This window comes from Agelaius phoeniceus, chromosome 4, assembly GCF_051311805.1.
Source record: "Agelaius phoeniceus isolate bAgePho1 chromosome 4, bAgePho1.hap1, whole genome shotgun sequence".
Lineage (NCBI taxonomy): Eukaryota > Metazoa > Chordata > Aves > Passeriformes > Icteridae > Agelaius > Agelaius phoeniceus.
The window spans coordinates 22,476,859-22,498,928 of record NC_135268.1 but is presented as its reverse complement, the minus strand read 5'-3'; the positions used below and the strand labels follow the sequence as shown (position 1 = coordinate 22,498,928).

Here is a 22,070-nt window from a genome sequence, read left to right as displayed (position 1 = left end):
TCACTTGGTCTTGATCAGGCTTTACACTACAGCCAGATAGACATTACCTTCTCACAGTCAATCAGAGCAGGTCCTAGGCAATTAAGGTAGTTTTTGGGCTTTCACACTGCCATTCATTCTCCATCTCCTCACAGATGGAATATCAGACACAAAATCTCTAAACAGACTGCCTCATGTACCCGGTGCTATTACTCAAGCAACCACGTGCAGAGAAGATGTAGAATTGCATTATTTAAGATGCCTCTGAGAACTGCCTGAATCTTAACTTCAAATTAGGGGAAAATCCAAGCATATCCCCTGGTAGTTTCACACTAGTGATATCACATTGCTGCAAACAAATGCCCACACTACTGAACATTTTACTTGGAGTGTGGTTATTCCATGGAGCTACAGTTTCAAAAAGAGAAAATGAAATAAACCTCTGCAAGGACATAAAGCTCCATCCAAGGCTTATAAAAGTGTACTTCATACATGAAAACAACTCCCAGTACATGCTGTCAGTTCCAGTGACCACTTGTGGTCTCCAAATACATTTGAGACACAGGACACAATTGCCAAAATGTACTCAATTTTGGATGCTGTCAAGAAGACTGGCCAAACCACTGAGACATGCAAAAGGAGTTTGGGTACCACAGGGCTGCAGTCCCCATTTCAGAGAGGTGACTTTATGAAGATAAATACATTTGCTGATGCACTAGCCCAAATTTAATCAAAATGACATGAAAATTTGGGTGGTCATACTTTAAGGTGGAATTATCATGCCACAGATAAATCTGCTGGTGTATGCAGTTTGTTCCCTAACATGTTTGGTATCTGACTTCTCATTTTCCCAGCTCAGTGCTGTGCATTTTAGGCTCAGCAAGTCTGCTCCCCTTGCTACATGAATATGTCAAGACTGGCATTATCTTGAAGAACAATTAAAATTGTTAATTCATGAGACTGGCATTTAAGTTTTGCCTTCTACCAGAAGGTATAGAACATGTTTTTATGAAGGAAGATGGGTAACATATCCATTTTAAAACTAAGGGCTGATATCTAAGATATTAAATAAAGTTTCTGTGGTCAGCCAGCTGATCAGGTACAGAAACCAAATTAAGAACTAGGTCCCACTCCTAAGGTCTTTACTTTATACTGGATCGTTTTTGCATTTCTACACATACCCCCTCCCCCCCAATAAATCAGGTTTCACCACTAAATATCATATGTGAAGATATAATTACTTTCTAACAGAATTTTTCCAGATTGATTCTAGAGTCTTCCTCTGAATATTAAATATTTGATTGCTGTATACTTAATTAAGAGAAAATGTCACTAAGAAAGGATGTTGCTACAGCATAAGGGTTTCCTGCTGATAGGGATATGCCAAGAGTGAGATAAGCAAGACAGAGTAATTTATTAAGCAACAGCAGCAGACTCCAGGCAGTGCATTTCAGGAGGATTATATCACACCTTGGGTGGTAGTACAAGGAAGAAGACTGAGAATTCTGAGCAGCTTTAACCATCTGAGAAGTATTATAATGACTTTGAAGTGCTGAAGCTTGGAGGCTGTTTTATTGCTCCTATGAAATGTAATTTACACAAGCCAAACAGTGAGATTTGCTCATTTACCAGGTATTATCAGCATAATTGGCCATTACTGACACCACTGATGACCAATCAAAACCTCCAGTTGTGACCAGCATTTTAAACAAATACAAGGGGATAAAAAGTGGCCCACCAGTGGTGCTTTAACATCATCCATTTCATAACTTTTCTAGGTTAAGCAAGTGTACTAAGATCTTTGAAGAAAATTATATTTTTGCAGCTAATACTTCAAGCGTTCATTATCCTATGGTCACATTCTATTTATAAAACTATAATGAATGTTTGTTTTGTTGCAATCACTAAGAAGTGATTAAATCTTGAATGATTCAGCCATTTAAAAGATATTTTCTATTACAGCAAAAAAAACCAAACAAAGCCAACAAAACAGAGCCTTGCATCTTTACCTGCATAATCTGAAATAGCTTCTCTTACAGAAAAATTCAAAGCAAAATGAGCAGTGTGATAAGATAGAGACTAAGTCTTTTTTGGTGTCTTTCATATCAAATACAAAACATTGTAGCTTTCTCTAACTTCATTATTTTTTCAACATTCCATTGAAATCTATTATAATAAGTTAGTTCATCACTGAATTATGAAGCAAAATTTGAGATGCTGCTTTCAAAACAAAACCCCCAAAAAGATTGTTCTGCAAGTCCTTGGTAAAAAATTATATATGTCTCAAAAACTCATCTATTATACAAAAAGGGTTGGCAGTAACTCTAGATCTTGAACTTCTGTTTCTTAAATCATTGATTTTCTCCAGCACTGGTGAGAGCAGAGTGCTCCCTTGAGCGTTTTGTAACAAGAGCCCCTAATAGGAAGCTAATAGAAAACCTTCAGGAGATTAAACTAGGTTCTCAGCAAGTATGAATGTCATCAGACTGTTGCAGCAACTTGATTCAGCTGATCTCAATGAAGATTTTATTAAAATTTTTAGAACCCCCAAATTTCTTCTCTGAGAGGTCATATGGCAGGTTCCCCGTACTGGCAAATTCTAATAAGGGTAAAATTTGAGGGAGTAGCAACAATACCATGGCTAAAGAGAAGGTTGTATAGAGTAGCACAAAAGCTGAGCAAATTCTACAAAATATATCATTATTCATATCACTCAGACTCTTGTCCCTTGTCCCAAAGCAGGGCTGCCTAGAGCCAGATTTTTGTCCAGTTGTCAAAGGTAATATTCAAAATAAGCAAAATGAGGAGCTTTAGCCACTTAGTTTTCTTGGATGAGCAAAAGGAAAAGAACAAATTCAGAAGCCGTGACCCTAAACTTCAACACAACTGCAATCCTCCACAGTCTGAATCTATGAATTCGCTTCATCCTTAGATGAATAGACAACTCAGAGAAAACAGATATTATCTTAACTACTCCTGCCTGAATTTTGACTTCAGAATCAGAAGCATTTGCTCTTAATATAACCCACAGCAGCATGGCTGAGATCACCTAAAATTCTCTTAGTGGTCACAGTATATTGCAAATTCAGTGGGTATACTGGATAGGAAGCATTTCAGTATACTGCCTGTCCTTTTTTTTTTTTTTTATTTTTATAATGAAGGACTTGAGCACAGAATAAAAAACTCCCTTTGCATTTTATGCACTTTTATATTATTTGAGTTATATTTCAGCTTTACCCTCATATATCTTAAAAAAATAATGTAAACTATTTTGGCTGATCTCAATAATGAATGAATGTCAAATAAGAAGGGAAACTTAAAATACATCTTCATATTACCAGTCTCAAAATTGTGACTCGAGTGGTCACTGAAATACGGAAGTAAGAAAGTGAAAGCCAAGTTCAAGACCTAAATTTAAGTGGTACAAGTAGCAGTCACATTAAGCTTCACTCTACCTTTAAGGAAGCAACTAAAAAGACTTAAATTTTGTAACTGTGACAGTAATTATAGACCTGCCTTAAAAAACATTGGATTGATCTGTGTTAACTTTTGCCTATTGACAATGACACAGTATTTTTCTTTGCTGTTTCAAAAATTGTTAATAGCATTTGGAAAAGGGACACAGTGAGCTAAAGCTACTTGTTAAAGTCTGCCAAGTTTTTGAGTATTTCAGAAGGAAGAAGCTCTTTGTTTCAATCATAATAGGTTATGAGTTTCCTTAAAGAATGAGTTGTATTTTTGCAGCAGAGGGCTCTCTTCAGAGCCATGGCAGGTCTGAAGCCAGTCTGCATGCTTGCAAATTTTTCCTCTGTCTAGAGGAAAGAAAGAGAAGATGATGCCACAAATCACTTGTTAGCCCCAAAAAAAGCATCCAGAACTATCAAAGCACAAGCAATCTTTGGTTCAAGCTGCTTTGTTACTGTCAGCACAGGACATAAAAGCATCTTTGGCTGTATGTTTTGATAACAGAAATGAGTACCTTGTCATGCTTTAAATCACTGCTGAAAGATTTCTTAAGTGAACGTGACAGTATTTGAAATGCCCCATGCTGCTACACTTAAGATTTGCCAATCAGAATTAATAGCAACAGATTTACTATTCCAAAACAAATAAAAGCTGCAGTTTTTCTGCTGAATGAAGAGCTGATGAATGAAAACAGAGGCAAAATCACCACAATAGCCAGTTATCTTGTCAATGAAAATTATTTTCATATGTCTGTATTCACAAGGATTAGTAAACAATAATGAAAACTATACTAGTATAGTTTTCATTATATTCAAATTGAATGTGAAATACAGGCTGGCATTATAAATGGATCTCTTACTCTTTTGCACTGAATTTCTGAGTTCTTCTGAATCTTTATGTTTATATCAGTCAGTAAGTGCATTTTGGTATAAATAAGTATAAGTAATAATAAGTAAATGTATTTTAGTATAAATTCTTTTCAATGTGTTTCATTTTTCCTTCTAGATAACTCAGGAGCATTCTGCTTGTGGTTTGAAGGAGAGAAAAACTATTGATACATGTCTGTAGATTTCCCTCACTAAGTAGGAGCCAAGTGAATATTTTACTTTATTCTAGTGAATTCTATAGAGTTGTGTTGAAAATCCACATGGTAGAGCGGTAAGGTGTCCCTCTCTCTCCATAAGTAATTCCTCCCACCTTCCCAGTTTTTTGAATTTCTTTTTCTGACATTGCACAGCAGTTTTGGTGCCTCCAGATGCTTTGTACCACCAGCAGGTTTTACTGAGCTGCACCTCGTGTGCAACACCTCTTACCACAGGGAGTGGATGCTGATCTGCTCAAATAAATTCCTTGTCTTTTCTTTTGGTTTTTTTTTCCCCTATTGAATTCTGGTATTGTTTCAACCTGGTCCCCTTTATTTTCATCTAATTTCTTCCTCAATTTCATGCTGAATTCAAGGTTTCTCTCTAAGCCCTCCTTAAGCACTCATTTTCGTTGATTGGTCAAAAAAATCCTTTTTAAGCTAACTGAGCATCTATCCAAGGGCTCCCTTGTCCTACTCTGGACCTATGTTAGGAAATTTCACAAAATACAGGCATCCTTGGATAAACATGAGGCAAACAACTCAGGGGACAATTGTTCAGACTGAGATATGTTAAACCAGTTGTGTCTCCTCTGAACCTTAGCTGGGCAGTCTCCCAGAAAGCTTTCAGGGGCTCCTGTTGGGAGTACAGCAGGGATGCTCAGGCTGATAAACCTGTGTGGAATGGCTCACATTCATGCAGGAAAGAAACTAATTCTCAAGTTCTAACCTAACAGGAGGACTGATGTAATGAGTCTCATTCTGCAACAGACCAACTGCTCTCTCACAGCTGGATTTGCTAAACACTTACACTGAGGATATTTTGGACAGAAAAAGAACTTCATAAAAACACCCATATACATTCCAAAAACTTCCATATTTCTCAGCTACTCTGAAGTCTTTGGTTTTATTTATTAAAAAAAAAAAATTACAAAAACTCTGAAACTATCTCTACAGCTCTCCTCAGCTGACCATCACATCTCAATGCAAATGATAATTTTAAATGTAATGTCTCTATGCTTATGTGTTTAAAATTACCCCACTTGTGCAAAGTCTCAGCTTAAGCTTTTCTTCCTTTTTTGGATAGTGACATTATTTTAGCTTTTTTCTTCCATTCTAGGAGTTTCATACCTGATTTTCATGGATACCTTTAGCTTTTATGGATATCATCTGATTGTTTTGAAAAAAAAAAATGTAAAGCTAAATCGCATGTTGCCATTTTTATGTAAATATGACACCTTTACCTACAGTGTTCCAACTACATCCAGGTTAAAATACAAAGAACGTTCTGCAAGTTTGGGGCTGTAGTGGCCATGGCTCTTTGTAGAGCAGATGCTCTGTGAAATTAAAACAGGTGTACCTGCAGTGCCAGCAGTGACTGAGGAACAATTACACAGATAAGCAAGAAGGCGTTCATTCTGTTTTGTTGTTGAGCCTAAACTCCCTTTTGCTCTTTTATTAAGGTGTGTTTTCTTATTACACTTTGCTCTACAACCTCAGCTTGTAGACTAGAATCCCGAGCAGTATATACCCAACCAAGATCTGCAGTCCCTGATGTCTTCAGGATGCATGGTTAAAACTCTGCCAGAAGAGGAACATGGTGGAGGACTTGGGAATATAAGCAGAACTGGGGACCAACCTAGGCTACATCAGATGCTATATGGGATTGAGAAAGCAATCAGGAAGGCCAGAGATGCTTGAATCTAAACATTAGATAGGAAAATTGAAATAAATCAGAAGAGGGAGGAAAGAATATCAGACATAGTAAGATCATTTAGCACTACTGACTAGTCTAAACCTAGTTCAAAATCCAAATCCTGGAATTCTCTGTCTGACTGGGTAAGAACATAGCACTTGTTAATGTTGAATAATTCTCCAGCAACTGATGAGCAATATTTTTTTCTTTTACACAGAGAAAAATCACCTTTCTGTAATAACAAAACAACAAATCACAAGCTAGCATGTAGTGCTCTGAAATTCTCAGGGCTCCACAAAGGGCAGCTAAATATCTAGAAAATCTTTTAGCACAAGGCTTCCCAGTGCTCCCAGTTCCCTGTGGGCTGTGGGAGGGAGGCAGGGGAGAGGAAGGTTTCTACAGCAATGGGGAGGATGGGTAGGTTTTCTCTCAGAGGCACAGCCTCCCTCTGTCTCTTACCTTGCTGCACAAAGGATCCATAGACAAACCACATGGAGTTGTAGAGAGTTGTGGACGTCATGGATCCCATCTGAAGGCGCGGGGGGTTGAGCCAGTTCAAGAGGTAGACCAGGAGCCCCACCAAGAGCACCGTGCCAGCAATGCAGGCCCACAGGGAGAGGTCAAAGGGGGCCAGGCAGGCAAACATGTCCACTGTCTTCTCTGCCTTGCGCAGCAGCACGCCCACCGAGTAGTCCATGTAGCGCGTTGTGAAGTCCACCACGTTCTCCCTGTCGGGGGTGATGGTGAGGGCAGAGATCCCAATGTCAGCTCTCTGAGGGCAGGAGAAAAAAAGAACATGGATAAGCAGGAGCTGCACAAAAAAGATCTTTGCTCCTCTGTGATTTATAGCAGCTAAGCTTAGGGAGAATCAGATGCCAAGACCAAGGTCTTCAGCATCGTATATGTGAGCACAGAGAGGTGACTGAGGCTAGATCAACCATATGTCTTGGTTTCTGCAAGCAAAACTCACTTGGTGGACTCTGGCACATCAGCTCTCCTTGTTGTTATTTTCCAAGAGATCAAAATGCTACAAACACAGGTAATACCTGGAGGAAATCTCTGTTTGGTTGTTTTTGTCAACCTGGCTTATTAAAGCCATCGCTGCCATTGTGGCAAAAGTCAGATTTCGTGCATAGCAGATCCAATAGTAGGAAATTAGTTGCCTGAGACAAATTTATAAAATATTTTCATGATTTGATGATCATGACAAAGGGCCACCACCCTAGGAGCACCTGAAATTCCATAAAACATCCATTTTATCTACAAAGTCTAAAGTGCAGAAGGGCAGATTCTGCACGCAGTTCCTTTACTATTAATTCCTCTGTATCCTACCGACAAGCAATTCCTCCAGCAATGCCAATCTGTCCTGCAGCTAGCCTGGACTTGCTTTGTGCCATTTCCTTTCTTTTTTTTTTTTGTAATTTAAAGAACACATTTCACATGAAAAGAGGATGAGTAACATTTCTTGATCTAATCATTGTATTTCACAGTACGTATGAGGTCTCCAGGGACACCAGGCACAAGTAAAGAAGGTGCTACTGTACTTTTTACAGGTACAATTAGAGCTTCACTGAAAACAAGAAAGGTTATTTAAAGTAGGCATATGAATACCATTTTAAAAAGCCCAAATACTGAGCAATAAGACTGTGAATTCTAGCTGTTTTAGTATGACAAAAGAGTACTTAAAATATTTAAACTTGTACGACTCTGATTTAATCCATTTTTGTTCTGCCTAAAGAAGTGCGTGATCCTTTGGAAGGGGGTGAGGAGAGCACAAAAATTTGAAAGTACTCAGTCAAATTTTATTAACTCTCTTGAATTTCTTTCTTCTTGCCCAAAGAAGGCAGAGATTCCTAGTTCCTTAGATATATGATTTGAAATATTGAGTGGGAAGGTATGGCAGCTGAAACTGACTAGAAAATTTTGTAAATCAGCTGGGGTCTTTTAATATGATGTGCAAAGAAGTCCGCAGCCCATGGCACAAACACACTCCTAACCACGGTGCTCTTGAGACTTCAGTTTAAATGATGTTACTTTATATTGATTGTTCACTGGCTTGAGAAAGTGGCAGAGCCTAGCTGGAAGCCCAATGATTTGGACGAAAAAAGGGTTTGAAAATAATGATTTTCTTAAAAGCTATGAATTAGAGCTTCAGCTTTAATTTGTCTGTTAAGTTCTCTGGTGTCATAAGTGAAGTTGTGCTCATGAGCACAGTGGAAAGCATGGCTTCATGAATTCACTTCAGGTCTCTTCCTAACAATTTTGTGAGTGATGATTCAACTGCCCTTTGCCCATGGGCAGCAGCAAATTCAGTCAGTAATTAGAATTATCCATGGAAACGTTCAGGTTATCCGAGTGTCCCTATCCTCTCACTACAAACCTTCTGCTCATCGAGTGACTCAAGTGATTCACAGCACCTGCTGACAGTCAAGCCCTTGCTCCAATGAGCAAGATGCAAACCAGCCAGCATTTGAATTGTCTTCCACAACTGTGAACATAAATATGCTTTTAAAACAATTTACAAACACGCAAGTCCAATAGCTGTCAAACAGGAAATTATGACTGAACTTAATGAATAGCTTAGATTTGGGTCCTTTCCCCTGAATGTGTATCAAAAAGCGAAATAGGAATTTAGGGGTAAGGGAGGACGTGGGAAAAAAAAAAGTCCTAGACTCAGCTGCTGCTTATAGGTTAGCTGGGTTACTAATTATCAGTATATTACTAAAATACTTCTCTACCATACTAGATCATTGACTTTCTCATTCAAATTGCAATCTGGAAGATGCTTAAAGATTCTCTAGTGAAAAGCAACATAGTAAAGATAAAGCAACATAGTAAAGAAAAGCAACAAAGTAAAGACACCCTTACCAAATAATAGTTGACTGCATGATTATTAGAATTCTTTTCTGCTTTTCTCCCCCTTTTTACAGCAAAACACTTTTTTCCCCCATTAAATAGATTGAAGAGAATTAAGGAAAAAAAATAAGACACCATGGTATCTGTGAAAATACTACTTCTAATCTGCATCTCTGGGAAGCAGTCCCTCCACATTCCCCAGAATTATGGTGGCACTTCAGTTATCAACCAGTTTTGACAGTGGAACAACACTGTGCTAATGGAAATGCTGCATTTCCTTTGTTCTACTGCAGCAACAACTGTGATATAATTATGTCTCGCTACTTTATATGCTACGTATATAATTAAGGCTTTGAGGTGACCTAATTGCAGCTTTCCAGTACCTGAAGGGAGCCTACAAGAAAGATGGAGAGAGATGTTTTGCAATGGCCTGGAGTCACAGGATGGGGGGGGGATGTCTTCAAACTTAAAGGGAGCAGGTTTAGATTAGATATTAGAAAGAAATTCTTTACTGTGAAGGTGGTGAGACACTGAAACAGGTTGCTGAGAGAAGCTGTGGATGCCCCATCCCTGGAAGTGTTCAAGGAAGGGCTTTGGGCAACCTGATCTAGTGAAAGATGTCCTGCCCATGGCAGTGGGGTTGGAATGAGATTATCTTTAAGCCATTCTGGGATTCCATATGTCTTTATTTCTTGAGAGATTGTAAAATGAAAAACAGAAAGGAGAGAGGTAAATCCTGACTTCTTCAGCACTCTGGTGTTTAGCTGTTTCAAAAAAAAAAAAGCTAAAAAGCTACACTGAAATATGTAAACTCATATTCTTGCTAAATTGGATCATAAACACCAGTTAGCCAGAAAACCACACTTTTAGCACAAAACCAAGCTTAAGCTTCACTTGATACTTGATTTACTGATAGTGAGCATCCTTGATTACATATAGATTCTGTCATCTTGTTTAAAATTGGAAGATGAAAAAAATTAAAAGCTTGTCATTAACATGTCAGATTGGATCAGAGAAGACATCAGTTTGAAGAAGTAAAGGTTCACTTAGTGCCTTTGAGATAGAAAGGCAAATGCACGCAATTATGTCAATATTTAGATATAAAGCTGCCAATCTGAATTATAAACATATATAGCTCTCCACTCACTAAGTTTTTGCAGTGCCAAAATCAAAAAACCATCATATGTCTTAGACTTTTCTCATGAATGAAACTGTGACTCCTGAAACAGATTGAAAAAACAGCAGAGGGCATTATTTTGCTCTGTGTGACCTGCACAGAAATTTATATTTATCTTCCTTAGCAGCAGTTCTCCTGAGGCCATTGCAGAGCAACATAACCAGAATGAGAAAATCCAAAAGAAATGACCTAAAGGGTCTGATAGCACTGCTACTGGTGTCACAGAACCAGCTTATCAGCAAAGCCTAGAAATCCCTGAAATGTCCCTAAGCTGCTGCTGTAGCAAGCACATCTCATACACATGGAAAGCAATCTTCCTGTGGTTCATCATGAAGAACAGGCAAAATAAATTCATCTATTCTAAACAGGTCCTGTGAGTGCCTTCATTTTATCCATTTTCAATGTTAAATCAAGTTACAAAAAGTGTTAGAAGTGATAAAACGCAGTCCCACGTTATGCAGTTATTAATATGGACATGCAAAAACCAATCAGAGAGACATTTTTACTCAAGCTAACACATATAGATCCAAATAATTCTCATTTTACTCAGCTATTATTTTTTCTTGTCTCACTTTGTCCTTCCTGTATGGTTTCTCCCTTCTCATACCACCCTCCTTAAGGTGCAATAGAAAAAGAGCCTCATAAGAGGCTTCTACTTGATTTGCAGTTTCTCTTAGAAAAGATTAAGCATATGTTTTTCCTTTCCTGTTGGACCTAAGTGGAATCAGGCTGCTTTCCCTAGGCTATTTGCTTCCTCATGGCTCCTCACTGGAAAAAAAAGCTCACAATCAAGGTAGCATGGCAAGATGTGAATAGAAATGGTTGATGGGTGTATCACCAGAAAGCCCAGAGTCATGCTGGGCTTTCTCTTTCTCTTGCCTGTCACACATATCCCTTGGGCCATCTGGATAGAGGGCAACGAAAGGAATCACTGTGAGAAGACAGATAATTAACAGTAAGAGAAAGATTTGTGGTAAAGCACTGCTCCCTTGAGATGGTTTTAGCCTCTCCACAGAGAGCTGCTGCTCTCTGAACTAATCCTATTTGTGAGATGAAGCTCTACAAGATGCAGTGAGAGCCCTGGTCACTTGACAGGAGAGGGCAAGAGCACTCTTAAAGACCCTTTATTCTCTGAGGACCACGTGGTTCAGGTGTTTAGCAAACAGAAACCTGTCTATAGCAGGGTTACAATCAAGAGTATTTTGACTAGAAAAGGTGCATGACCAATTATGTCCCTAATATAAGTCTTGACAACCAAAGGAGGGGAGGCTTGAAGTTGTTTCCAAATTCAAATTAAAGATCACTTGCTATGTTCTGCTGATTCCAGCTCCTATTTTAGCAGCCAACAGAAACCTGGTCTTCAAAGTTGGAACAGAGTGAGCTAGGCACAATGTCATGTCTCTGAAGCCAGCTGCTGGCCCAGGGCATGTACTTGGCACAGCTGGGCTCCTGCCCTGCCATCCAGCTCCAGCAGTGACTGCTCTCCCTGATACCAGGACCTGCACCAGAGACTACTGCATGCTGAAGATGGTTAATGTAAGCAGTGAATATTGATCTTGAGCACAGAATTCATGTGGTTGCTACAGCAACTGCTATTTCGCATGGCAGATCTTCTGGAGTGGCCAAAGACACATTTTCCTCAATGAGATGATCTCTACAACTACCTGGAAGGGGGCTGTAATGAGGTGGGGATTGATCTCTCCAGCAACAAGAAATAGGACAAGAGGAAATGGCCTCAAGTTGTGCCAGGAGATGTTAGAAAAACTTCATTCACTGAAAGGTGGCCAAGCATTGGAGCAGGCAGCCCAGAGAAGTGGTTGAGTCACCCTCCCTGGAGGTAGTGAAAGGACAAGTAGACGTGGCACTTTGGGACCTGATTTAGTGACTGTCTTGGCAGTGCTGGATAGCAGTTGGACTTGATGATCTTAAAGGTCTTTTCCAAGCTAAATGGCTGTATGATTCTGTGCACTCAAAAAGAGAAGGCAGCTATTTTCCATTACCCTTGAATGAGACTTGTCTCTTGCAGAACTCATTCCTGGCTGACACACTAACAAGCAAAGAGTACTCCCACTGTTTCTGGAATTCCTCCACTTGTTGGCCAGACTATCATGTACAACTTGGTTGGGAAAACAAGGAAATGCTGTGTCTCAAACAGGTTAGGCCTTTAATTTAAAACTATTCTCTACTCCTTTACTTCCCCTGATGAAGTTGCCAAGCGGATGGAAATGTGAGTTCTGAGGGCAGAACGCAGCTCCCAGTAAATAAGAAAGCAGCCTTTCAAGAACAGCTTGCACTTGGTCAGGGGTAGATAGACACTGGCTGCTCGCCCAGAGGTTCTTTTGCCTTAAGAGGGACAGAGAAAGGGAGAGAAGGACACAGTGAACCTTTACTGCTAATTAATTGTCTAAGTGTAAGGAAGATGAAAAATTATACACTGCCACGGTATAGGGAAAACATTGGCTTTGAATTCCAAATGCAGTTCCATTAACCCTTCATCCACTGTAGATGTGCAGAAAGATTTCATATCCATGAAGACTCATTTACAGCAAAATCACAGCAGTCTGGTCAATCTGTTGCACTTGAGACATGAATTTACAGATCTGGGTGGTTACCACCTTCAGTGGGCTATTCCTCTGAATCCCTGCCTGCCAAGGGAACAAGAGTGCCATATGTGTTTTTCCTTGGAGCCATTTGGGTTGTTAGGAGCTCTGCCTTACCGATCACCCATTACAAATAAATAAAAAACACTCCAGGCCCACTTCCATTTCCAGACCATCTAGAATTAAGACCCCTCCAGTCTGTGTTATGCAGTGGTCTGATGAGTACTGTAGAGAGCAGGGTGTAGCACAATATCAGATTTAGAGGCAGAAAGAAAGGGTAAAAATACCTCTGTGGGCCACTGTGTTCTCACATCTCAAAATCAGATGACAGATTTTTAGTTGTCAAGGTTTAGAAGGTGATGGAAAATCTACTTTTCTAGCTGTGTCCAGCTTACCAATTGTGAATACACAGTTCCAGCTTCATAAGGACATAGGGAGATGGCAAAGGAAGTTTATGATTACAGCATAGGTGTAAGAAAGGTGATATGGGTACAGAATGAGTAGCTGGGTTTTTCCATTCCAACAGGCTTCCTGCTGCTCAGGAAGCCAGAATAGGTTAAACTATCAGTAATTTTTAACCCGTGGAGTTAAAAATAATAATATTTTCTTATATAAATTATAATATTATTAATAATATTTTCTTTTATAAAATAAATATTTATTAATAAACATACAATAAATATTAAATAAATATTAATAAATATTTATTTTAGAAAATAAATTTTATAAAATATTATTAATAATATTTTATTTTTATTATTTATAATATTATTAATATAATATAAATTATAATATTATTAATAATAATATTTTCTTTTTGTTCCAAAAATAATATATTCTCTTCCTTTATTGAAAGACATAAGTCCTGTACCTTACCCCAGTTCTCCTTGCTGTTAGCTGTGCTTATGATTTAAATTCCACCTGCACGTTTGGAAAAATACTTCTCTAGCCAATGTCTAAGTTATTTACAAGAGTATCTACTGCAGTTCTTCAAGGAAGCACAACAAATGTAGGACTCGACAGCTGTAAAAGCTACCCCATGTTAATTAAGAGCAAATAAAATACATATTTTCACAGTACAAATGAGGCACCAGCAGAATAAAGTCTGCCTAGTCTTTTCTCTCTCAATGGGAGAAACTCCAAACAGATAAGATGCAAGGAGTGGGCAAAAAGAAAAAAGGAAAACATTGCATATGTATTAGGTTCAATTTATTTATAATATTGAACAATTAATGTCAAATTAAGTAGACTAAATGGTTTATTAATTACAGAATAGATAATAATATATTACTCTTGATCCATACATCTACATAATGTGTTGTTGTTATATATCAATAAAACATTTTCTGTTGATTATATTCTTCATGTATTCATCATACCAACATTTTTCTAAGTGCTATACATTATTTATGTAATGTATCACTAATTACTGCGACACCAATTTTTCCTCTTTTGAACAGCCTCTTCAACTCATTTGTGTCAGGACTTGCCAAACTAATTAGGGTGCTGTGCATCCCAATTTTTGACTACATTTAGAGTTTACTTTGATTGAAAAAAAAAGAGATTGCCCTGCTTCTTAAACAGTTACTAACAAGTTTAATTTCCAGCTTTTTAAGTGCTATCCAATGCACACCATCCAAGTGCTGGCAAAGTGCAAGAAACAAAGTGTTATCAATTACCTGTAAAAAAGGTTATTGGCTGATGCAAACAGAACATAACACCTATTTCTTAACTTTATCACATATTATGACTGAGTAAATGATTAATGCCCTTACCTTAAACACCAGTTCTCCTATCAGGCCATTCCAGGACCCATCATCCTGAGGACTCCCATACTTGTGATCCGGTGCTACATAAATTTCATATTTAAAGCCAAGGTAAGTGGCCAAGGCTTCCAACACGTCTATTGAAAAGCCCTGGTACTTCTTTGGTTTTCCCAGAACATTTTCAGACACCATGACAAAGGGCTCTTCCTAAATAACAACAACAAAAAAAACAACAAAGGAGGAATCTGTTAATAAAGCAATTAAATGTCATGTTTGGTTGCTGGGTTTTTTTTAAACTAAAAGAACTATTAAAATATTATTTATACAAAACTTTCCTAAAGTACCTTGTTAGCAATGCCCCCTACATTCTATGAGATGCTATTTTGTTTTGGATTTCCTTCAACAGAGAAATTTTATTTTCTATTATATATGGCAGAAGTAGATTTTCTGCTGTAACATTTCAACTGAATGCTTTTTAGTAATGCCTGTTGACCACACTCATGGTCAGCAGGACAGACGTACACTCCATGTCTGTCCATCAATATGGAGGATTCTACAGCACTGCCATTTTCCACTAGCTGGGCAAACGCTGTACTTAATGCAGCCACAAATTCATGTTGTAAGGAAAGAAAAACATGGCTAAACTGGCTAAACTGAAATATGTGTTGCTCTTGTCCTTCTATTGTAACCTGAATATAGGCCAGTTAAATTTAAATAGCCCTATCCAAAGAAACTCCATTTGATTAGTTTAGGGACAATCAATTGTAGGACTTAAGGCTGTCTATAAGAATGATTGGTGAATACTCATCTAAAAGATAACTGTCATAAAGGATAGAAATAGATACCAAAAAGCTGATACTGAAAGGTCAGATTTCCAACAACATGCTTTTCTTATTTTTCCAAAGACTTGTAATAGCTTTCTCTATTTTGTTATTAAATTGCTTCTGCTCTGTTATTCTTCCTGTTGCACAATTAATTTCTAGACATTCCCCTGCACTTTTTTTTCAAAAAGGGTACAAAAAACTCGATCATATTTCTAAAGACAAAAAATATATAGTTGCTATAGATGGATTTCACTTAGGCTTGTTCTTTATTTTCTCTGAAAAGATCTGTCTTATCTAAGTACAGCAAAATATTAAATCATCCCCAAAAGCATTAGGTGCTGTAACACATTGGTAGTTTTTTAAATACGTTATATGTTTTTCTTTTAATTCATTACATAGTGCTGCAATTGTGTATAAGGTTAACAGAAACATCTATTCTAAGGTGCAAAAAAGTGAGTTCTGACTTGTCATAGCTTGGCCAGGACAAGCCCATGAAACCACTCCGTGACCGCTTTGTTCTGGTCTGCAAAACTGACATGTACAGAGAAGAAAACAGAATTGATTTGTTGCAGTGTTTCTGGCCCAAACTTTAATTCTACATACAGTGGCATTTGTTGTTGGCATTTAAAATAATTCTTTATTATTCTACTGCTTATATCTCTAAACTACTTTGAAGCCAGAGTATTTTTTACCATCTTTTTCACTAATCCTATACCTCACTAATATTTTTAGCTTGCTGGAATGTCCTTCATGTCCTTCTATATGAACAGGTGTCACTGAATTGCAGGCAGGATGTTTTTGAAATAAGAAAGCATCTTTTGTAAGTGCTTGAGCAAATATTCTCAAGGACAGTCACATGCTGAGGATGCTGCCAAAGAAGAAAGGATGCAACCAGACTGCACTGGCAGGATGTTCTTTTCTGACTCAAGGAAATCCAGGAAAAAACCCAACCCCAAACCCAAACCAAACAGAAAATGAACCAAACAATCCCACCCCTGATCAAAAAAAAAAAAAAAAAATTAGGAATGAACTGTCTCAAGCTGTGTCAAGTTATTATTTCTAGTTGTCAGATAGAATTTCTTTCTTCCATAGTATCCAAGACCAGTGAAATGGACTAAAAATGGAGGAGAGAAAGTAAAATGAATTTTTAAAGTAGTTTTCAAGTGCCCAGGTACCAAGAACATTGAAGAAATTGAGACTAAGTTGATGAAAGCCTCTCTGAAATGAGAGCACAAATGTGAATTTAGGTTTGCTGATCACCTGAATGATAGATTCCAAAATATAGACTCAAAATTACAGGGAAGAAATGTTTCTGCAACAAATAAAAATGGTAGCTCATCAATCTAAACACACTATACACAAAATTATAAATATTTATGTGTACAAAGGATGTTTTAGAAGTCAATAATTTTCATACTAGAAAGGATTATTTTTTATCACTAAATTATGTAGAAAATAGTTGCTCATAAATTAATTTTCTATCCAGTTGCTCACTGTAGTGATTTAATATGCTGTTTAAAACGCAGTTTGTCACAGCTAATATCCTTATTAAGGCTTAATAGTCCTTTATTAAGCAATATAATGCTGTTTGTTGTTGAGAGATTTACAAAAAAACCCAATGTCCAGTATCCTATATATATATGCAATGAAATATAGTCAATCAGCTTTATGCAAAGCAACTAACATTTTGCAGTTTTTGTTGAAGTCTGGACAAACAAACCCTTTAATCACATTCCAAACAAAACCAAACCAATCTTCTGCCATGATGGGTTTTTTTGCAATTGTTTACATTTCTGAGAATGCATTGAAAGAGGACAAACATATTTGTCTTGATATTTTCCCCTCATAAATGCTGCAGCTGAACTATGCCAGTTGTTATTTTCTTTTATTTTTTGGCACTGGGAGGGTGTTATGGGAGCTGTGGAAAAGTGCATACATTCCTACAACATGGATGTTAAAATGACTGTCTCCATCCTTGAGAAAGTTGAACTTGCAGAAAGAAAATAAACATAGCAAAACAACAAGGACAATGATGAGCTTGCAGAAAGTAGGTGTGAAAATCTGATGCGCTAACTGATGATTTTGGAGGTGGGAAAACTCACCCGGATGATGAAGGTTCCATTTGACCCCAATAAATTCAGGAAAATCCTGATACACTTTCTCTCCAAAGCAAGTGTTAATTCAGACTATCTAAGAAGGTCTTTATCAGAGAATCCATACAATTGTCAGCCTTAGAGATGCTCAAAACTCCCCTGGACAGCGTTCCAACAACCTGCTCTAACATTTACCCTGCTCCACAGAGCTGCCACCCAAGGGTCCCTTCTGACCTAAACTGTTCCAGAATACAGTGAAGTGATCCAAGGAAGGCCACTGCTCCTGCTTCTCCTTTTCTTCCTCTTGGAGTCACCTCTCTAGGGGACTTAGGAGCCTCTCTGGGGCAAGAGCAGACTTCACAGCCTGTAAAGCCAGGCAGGACTGGAGAAGCAAACAAGTCACAACATTCATGACAGAGGAGAAAAATAAAATAAAATCAATGGGTTGCACACCCTTAACTTCTTGTTTTTGCAAGGTTGATGATCTGCCTCTCTGAGCCGTATGGACATCCAGTATATTTAGGGGGTGGTTTCTCATCCAGCCTGAATGGAAGTCCTTTAAGAGAGGGGCTATTTTCATTCCAATTTACCTTCAACATGCCCCCTTCTTGGATGTCAACTGAATGCAGCACTACTAAGTCTGTGATAAGGGCTCTTTCTCAAAAACAGCTCCACAGTTATCACTGCCTGGTTTCTTCTTGGGATCAGAGCTGTGCTGCCCTGACCCAAAGGAGGATGGGTTTTAGACTTGGTGGGTTTTACACAGGACTGTGGGTTAACCGAGGCGGATAGCTAAGCACCACACAGCCAAAACCACCTGCAGCAAAGTGAAAGCCAGCAGCAAACAGGTGAAGGTTACACTGGCTGAAGCTTTTTATGGCTGTAGGAAGACAAAGTCTGGCTTCAGAGGTGATTATGTCCCCCAAGCAAGAGAAACGGCAAAATGCTGGACTGGCACAGCTTAGGAACAATAAAGGTGCACCCAAGATTAAGGCAACGTGGTATAAAAGAGGGAAAGCATTGGGAAGATGACATAATAGTACAAGTACTTTGGGGAAGAAGCTCAAGAAAAGGTTTGCCTCCATTCATTTCCCTATTATCACATGTTTTAAAGAAGAAGCCACAAACTAAGATGGATAGAGGTAAACAATATGCTTCATATTAAGGCTGATGGAATTTGACATTCCCAGCATCCCTGGAAAGTGGTGTGAGATGGCATAGCATAACCTGGGGGTCCTAGCCATGTCCCCTCCTGGCTACTGCAAAAAGTAATCATGTCCTGGCCAGAACCAGGACAATTTGCTAAATGCTTCAAGAGTCTAAGACTTAAAAGTACAAAATACAGTTCTTATTTACTCTGATGAAATTCTCAGACATGTCAATAATTTGCATAAAATATCTGGCTGGAAGCAATCTTTTTACATTCTTTACTATACCCCCTAATAAAGTTAAAAATAGGAAAAGAGAGAAAAGCTGTTGGGCACAGAAGACCCTCATGCTTGGAAACAGAAGGAGCAATACTCAAGCTAAATAGCAGAAAAGAATAATTAGGCTGAGTTTAACTTGGTTGTGTTAATTAATTAGACAATCAAAGAGAAACATCTGTTTGTAGCTGTGCTACAGATGTGGATGATAAAGTCAAGCAATAAATTCCAGCCTTAGAGGAGGCAGGGAGGGAGAACAAGAGAATGGTTGCTTTACAAAAGTTCAGTTCCCTAAACCCAGAGTCTCTATTTGGGATGATTTTTAGCCAGTGACTTTAGAAGTGACTTTAAATTCCAAGCTCTGATGGTAATCTTTTAGTTCCTCAGTGAAAATGAGTTTTAAAGATCCAGTGTTTTTTTAAAGAAGCTCTCTTTTTGGACAAATTACAGAAAACGTTATTGAAAGAACAGAAAAGTTTCATTCAGATCTTAAACACAGCAGTCTAATTAAACACATGAGAGGAAGAAACAGTTGTATTCAGTGGGCTGTTTACAAGGAAGTAGTGGTCTTAGCTCAGCTGTTCATAATTTTACCTGTTCCCACCACCTCATTAGGAGATCGCTGGGCAATAAGATTTTCTCTCCAATTAAAAGTGTGGATTCTGTGGCTTTGAGACTTATTTCAGGATAGAAATTATATGGAGCTATGATACACTGCTCTGCTGTGTTGCGTTGTGTCTGTATAAGTTGGACTGTTCTGTTCCCCAGAACCATCATGCAATGGTTCTGCCCTGGTTTTCCCCTTCCCTCTTTTATGCTACCAGTTATCCCAACTCCTGCCCAGTTGCCTTGGAGATCAATGTACCCTTTCTCAAATCCCTCCCCGGTGCCCTGTCTGTCACTCGGCGCTCCCACCCTTCTCTCTAGAACTCTCTAGAAACTTGCAGCTAGAGCATCAAGTGATTGTCTCAGGGGCAGGGCCTCACCCTCAAGTTATCCCCATTGGGGTTTTCCCTAAGTCAATCCTTTGTATCCCACTCCCCTCTGAAACCCTATTCGTCCAAGGACTGACTCCTCCCCTGTGTCCCTCCCTCCTTATAAGCCTGCTGCAACCCCTCCCTCGTTCTCTTCGGCTGTCGGTTTCCCCTGGGATCCAATAAACCTGGATTCACCACAGCTGGAGAGCGCTCTCTTCTTTTTCTGCTGACTGTAGCCACAAGCCAAGCCATGTCCTACCACAAGGTCACGCTGCTGTCACAGCACAGAGAGTTTGCCTCAGGTGCTGTCCCGAACCAGGGAGATCGGGACAGTGCCCCCGTACTGCTAGCGGTGCTGGATAGCTGGCCGGGATGTCCGAGAAGGACCATCGTCCTGCAGCTGGACCGCTTCACTGCTGCACTTATTTGTGAACGTCTTTTGCTTGTTCTAAATATAAAAATGCTAAAAAAGCTAGGATGAAAGGAAAAAGAAAAAGCAAACTAGAAAGCTTTGGATTATTTTCCTGGTCAGCTAAATCCTCTTTACCCCTTAGCATGGAGAGAAACTTCCCAGCCAGGGCGCTATACAGAAAATATTGGGAAAAAAAATGGCTTTTGAGGTTAGAAAAACTAATCACTACAGGGATTTACAACACAAATTGGAGCTCTATGGAAGCTGGAGGGGTTTAGCCTGGAGAAAAGGAGACTCAGGGGGACATAATTGCTCTCTACAAGCACTTGAAGGGAGGTTATGGCAAGGTGGTAATTGCCCTCTTCTCCAAGAAACAAACTATAGGATGAGAGGAAATGGCCCCAAGTTGTGCCAGAGGCGAATTACTTTGGCTATTAGGAAAAAAATCTCTTCACTGAAAGGGCTGTGAAGCTTTGGAGCAGGCTGCCCAGAGGAGTGGTGCAGTCACCATCCCTGGAGACATTAGTATATGTTAGAGACATGTGGCACTTTGGGACATGGTTTCGGGGTGGCCTTGGCAGAGCTGGGTTAATGGTTGGACTTGATGATCTTAAAGGTCTTTTCCAATCTAAACGATTCTGTGAAGAGAGTTTTGAAATTACCTAATTATATGGGTGGTTAGAATTCATAAAGCATATGAAAATGACCTCTGTATCTACTCATCAAAAATTTCTGAACACACTGGAATATAATACTTTCACAGCGACACTCTATTCAATAGGACTCTACATTCAATAAAATTTCCCTCTTTCTCCACTGATAGTAGTGAGAGAAAAAGAAAGAAAAAAAAAAGCGAGAAATGAAGCTCAGTTGTGGGCAAGACTGTAAGACTGTCAATGTATGCTTGACACTGACTCTAGAAACAGTGGACAGGCACATTAAAGAATTCCCATAGCCCAGGCTGAGCCTTGGCAATCTCATGAAGCAAATATTCACTGTGACACTTTAAAAACTCCCATTCCCCTGCAAATGTTAAGAAACTGCTCCCCAAACTGAAATTCACACTTATTACTAGATTTCTCAACTTCCTTCCAAAGGCTGCTGGATGACCAAAAATGGCCATTATAACCCACAAGAAACACTAAGTCTGATAACCAAGAACCAAATATTTTCAAGCACAAGATGCTATTGTCTTGCTCCTAGGCAAAATTGCTTTTTCCTTGACTGAAAAAATAATGAATGGCCCCCTTTTATATGTCAGGTATTTTGCATTTCCTTCCCCAAAAGATTTTGGTGAAATATGCAGTCCCAAATACTTAATTTCCTCAACTGCTTTATTGATTGTTGTTTTGGGGATTTTATTTGGCTAGGAACAGCAGAGCAGCTTGTTATTTTAATCGAACAACAATGTACATTATTCATGTTAGAATCAATGACCAAAATTTAATTGAAACATTTCATTCCTTCATTGCAGAAATTCTCCCACTATCAACAGTAATAAAATTGCTGCAAAACATAACACAGCCCCCACCCGTTAATAAAACTAAAACATAGATGAGGGATTGAAGTCTACAAGATCTTGGATAAGTAAATATTGTGCCAATGGGCTGTGTAACTCTATTGGCACCAAAGCCCACTATTCTCTGATCCTGTGCTTTTCAAACAGATTGATTAGAAAGTCAGTTGTACTAACAGAAAAGTCACCTTTCCTACAGCAAAA

The 22,070-nt window shown here is 38.7% G+C and overlaps 1 protein-coding gene across 7 annotated transcripts in view; it reads right to left on the bottom strand.

Annotated features, from left to right (window-relative positions):
* The window catches only part of GRID2 (glutamate ionotropic receptor delta type subunit 2), a 681,167-nt gene that overhangs the window by 116,253 nt on the left and 542,844 nt on the right, over positions 1-22,070 (bottom strand). For all 7 annotated transcript variants that reach the window (XR_013182016.1, XR_013182018.1, XR_013182020.1 and 4 more), the window contains exons 10-11: positions 14,630-14,827; positions 6,681-6,993 (exon numbers count right to left, since the gene is read on the bottom strand). Coding sequence is in view for 2 of the 7 variants with exons in the window: in XM_054633768.2 (XP_054489743.1) it covers positions 6,681-6,993; positions 14,630-14,827 (511 nt within the window). In the remaining 5 variants the exon portion in view is untranslated. The remainder of the gene's footprint in view (positions 1-6,680; positions 6,994-14,629; positions 14,828-22,070) is intronic.